Source organism: Lactuca virosa, chromosome 1 (genome assembly GCF_052849685.1).
Source record: "Lactuca virosa cultivar CGN04683 chromosome 1, Lactuca_virosa_CGN04683_v6, whole genome shotgun sequence".
NCBI lineage: Eukaryota > Viridiplantae > Streptophyta > Magnoliopsida > Asterales > Asteraceae > Lactuca > Lactuca virosa.
The window spans coordinates 144,322,078-144,326,014 of record NC_136426.1 but is presented as its reverse complement, the minus strand read 5'-3'; the positions used below and the strand labels follow the sequence as shown (position 1 = coordinate 144,326,014).

The 3,937-nt window shown below is 30.0% G+C and overlaps 1 protein-coding gene across 1 annotated transcript; it reads left to right on the top strand.

The window, feature by feature from the left end:
* Positions 1-556: 556 nt before the first annotated feature.
* LOC145159344 (2-alkenal reductase (NADP(+)-dependent)-like) lies at positions 557-2,437 on the top strand. Its single transcript, XM_079078288.1, has 5 exons — positions 557-888; positions 1,182-1,359; positions 1,456-1,622; positions 1,712-1,794; positions 1,895-2,437. Exons 1-5 carry the CDS (start codon positions 673-675, stop codon positions 2,271-2,273), a joined length of 1,023 nt encoding a protein of 340 aa, XP_078934414.1. The 5' UTR covers positions 557-672; the 3' UTR covers positions 2,274-2,437.
* Positions 2,438-3,937: the final 1,500 nt, after the last annotated feature.

Below are 3,937 nucleotides of genomic sequence, written 5' to 3'. Positions count from 1 at the left end.
ATTGAAGTTTGAGGAGATGCGAAGTCTCCTTGGAGTGGTGAAGGTATGATTTCTGAATTAAGGAGGAGAATGATGGAATAATTCAGAATTAGACTTATTTGTTTTTATGTCATGTTTTTATTATGTGTTGAATAATTCAAGCCATGTTGGCTATTGAAGTCCGGTTCTTAAGGCAGTAGGGGTAGTTGCAGAAATTTTAGCATTTTCTCTGTTTAAATAGATGGATAGTATGAATCGTTGATTGAATCCCTTTTCACTTTCAATTCAGTGAATAAACAAGGCTTCCAGCTTTGAAGCATTGTGCTGTGTTATTTTTCCTTTTTTTTCCTTCTTTGCCCCTGTTACTGTTTTATTGCTAATCACAGATTGCAGGCTTGAAAAAAGCCAACAAAGTATATCATAAAACATTCATAATAATTGCAGAGATTTTTCAGATTACTTTTTAAAAAATAATTTTGTGTTCTTAGTTACAATTGGTTGAAATAACGTGGTACCAATTTCATTATTAAAAAAATTTGATAGCAAATTATGAAAATACTATTTAAGTTTAAAAAGCTCTAAATTGTGTGTTTTTGTTTGAAAAAAGCGCTTCAAATAATAGCCACCAAGCTCCTATCCTTTCACATTCGCTGTGATTCCATAGCATTCATCTAGTACTTGTTTATCAAGTAAATGGAAGAAGTGAGAAATCATCAGGTGATATTGAAGGATTACGTTAATGGATTCCCCAAGGAATCAGACATGCTCCTTAAAACTTTCGCCACCATCCCCCTCAAACTACCACAAGATTCCAATGGCATCCTCGTCAAGAACCTTTATCTCTCCTGTGATCCATACCTGTGTCTTCTGATGAGCAAAGGTCTAGTCGGTTCCTTCACTCCTGGTTCGGTATGAATTACATTATTACACTCTCATTTCTCACCTTTTTTTATTCACTTTAAGGGAAAACAATTTGTTTATCGAATGATTTGTCATGAGGGTTGTGCACTTGTGCTTTGCTATTCAGTTGAACTGGGGCACCTAATCTTTCAACTGTAAATCGTTGTTTCTTCCTAATCTTTACCTTTATGAGTGCATTAGCTTCCAATGAAGCATTTTAAACTTCTTCAACGAATCTGTATAATAATATTCTTAATACACTTATAATTAAAGGGTAGGAAGTTACTACTTGGCTCTTGCAGCCCATAACAGGATTTGGAGTCGCTAAAGTTGTGGAATCTGGGCATTCAAACTTCAAGAAAGATGACCTAGTTTGGGGATTGACTGGATGGGAAGAATACACCATTATCACTACTCCGGAGACCCTTTTTAAGATTCAAGATACAGATGTCCCTCTTTCATATTATACAGGAATCCTTGGTATGTTTTCTGTTTAATTAAGTAGCTTTAAGATTCTGTAAAGTACCGATCTTGAATTCTGTAAAATGATTTTGTTTCTTTGATTGTTTTTTCAAGGTATGCCTGGTATGACTGCTTATTATGGCTTCTATGAGATATGTGCTCCGAAGAAAGGAGAGTATGTCTTTGTTTCAGCAGCTTCTGGGGCAGTCGGTCAGCTTGTCGGGCAGTTTGCAAAGCTGACAGGATGCTATGTTGTTGGGACTGCTGGAACCAACGAAAAGGTGATTAATTTGAGCATTACTTTCCCTTATATGATGATTTATTTATTGGCATAAATTTCTCAAAATCATATATTCATATGTCATTCAAGGTTGAGCTGCTGAAGACCAAATTTGGATTTGATGAGGCTTTTAACTACAAGGAAGAGCAAGATCTGGATGCAGCTCTCAAAAGGTTGGTTAATAGCCTGAACAAATAATATAATTGTCACCCAAAATAAAGATTAACTTCAATTTTTTATATATATATATTTTTTTTTGGTAATTAATCTCAGGTACTTTCCAGAAGGAATTGATATATACTTCGAGAATGTTGGTGGGAAAATGTTGGAGGCAGTGCTTTTAAATATGAGAGTAAATGGACGGATTTCGGTTTGTGGAATGATCTCACAATACAATTTAAATCAAGAACAGGGTGTGAGGAATTTGTCAAGCATAATAATGAAAAGACTTCTTGTGAAGGGATTTATTATATTTGATAACTTTGACTTGTATCCAAACTATCTTGAAATGGTTATACCTTTGATAAAAGAAGAGAAGATATGTTACATAGAAGATGTTGCAAATGGGCTTGAAAATGCACCTGCGGCTTTGATCGGGCTTTTTTTGGGCAAAAATGTTGGGAAGCAAGTGGTGTTTGTGGCCCGTGAATGAGTGGATTTGATATCTTTATGTATACGTAGCATAAATGTTTTTTATAAATAACTAGAAAAGATTCCCCGGCGTTGCCGGGTCGGAAGGTATTGCTTTGTAAAGTAAAGTAGCATGTTGGTTGTTTTTTGTCCGTTAATGTGAGGGTAATTTGGTCTTTTCAGGTAGTAGGGACTGAATTTGTCACCATGGGTAAACCATATGAACCATTTATGTAATTTTAGTGGTGGTGGTGGTGGTGGTGATGACAGATGGTGGGTGAGTTTATGGTATTGGGTGGGTATTTTCTAATAAATAAAACATTAATTTAAAACCAAAAAGAGAATGTTAAATCTGGTAAACCACAAGGACCAATCGTGTAATTTTGTCTAACAATAATAATAATAATGATGAGGGATCATTTCTGCCAAAAGACTAAATACTAATATTATGTAATAAAAGGCGAGGGTTATGAAAAATTCAAACCAAAGTGAAAGGGTTGTTTGTGAACAAAAGCATAAAAATGAAGGGTCAATGTTGTAAGTTGGAGGACCAAAATTAACAAAAAATATGCCACTTTACTGTTAAAATCTTTTATAACTTTAATATATATATATATATATATATATATATATATATATATATATATATATATATATATATATATATATAATAAGAAATTATATGGATTGTGCATGCTTTTGCTATCTATAAGATGTGAAAATTTTATTAATAATAAGAAACTGTTTTGTATTTTGTATTTTTCCTAACACTAAGAGGTGGAAAATTTTATGATGCTAGATAATAATTTGTTTGATTGATAGGAGGGATTAAACCTCTTATAAATAGAGATATACTTATAATTGAAACATTTTTTTCTTCAACCATATTCATTTGAAACCTCCAGCTTTTCAACTTTCTTTTAAATTAATACATTAAATTCAATATTATCGTAATTTCAATATTAATTCTATATTCTTATTGTAATATAGTTAGTTTGTTAATCTAAATATGATGTTAAATTCAACACATAATTTTTATAATATATTTAAAACTTATTTTTTCTAAATAGTTAGAAAGTTTAAATATAAGATCTAGATTAAAGTTTCAAATTAACAAAAAAATGATTAAAATCTACTTTTTACAATAATATTTTTCTCCTCAAAATAGACAGTTTAAAACAAATTAAAAATATTAAAAATTTAAATATAATATTAAATATAAAACATGTATCAAAAGATAGTTTTAAAATTAATAAAAATAACAAAGGTATAAATAAAATATTAAATATAAAACCTACATCATAGTTCCAAATTCACAAACAATATATATATATATATATATATATATATATATATATATATATATATATATTTCATTGACATAATATCACATAAAATATGTCTATCTAAATTGAATTTGATTTTATTTTCACGGGTAACGGCTATTGAGATGATGCGACTTTAAATAAAATAATATGAGATTTGTTATTTGATACTCATAAATCCATTACGAAAGTAATTTCGTACACCCAAGTTTGATAATGCTTATCATTTATTTAAAATACTTTGAATGTTTTATAATAAGTTAGTGTAAGAATTATTAATTTAAAGTTATTAACAAAAATATATTTATTTTAATACCATATATTTATCAATATTTTAATTATAACTGCACAATGCACGGAA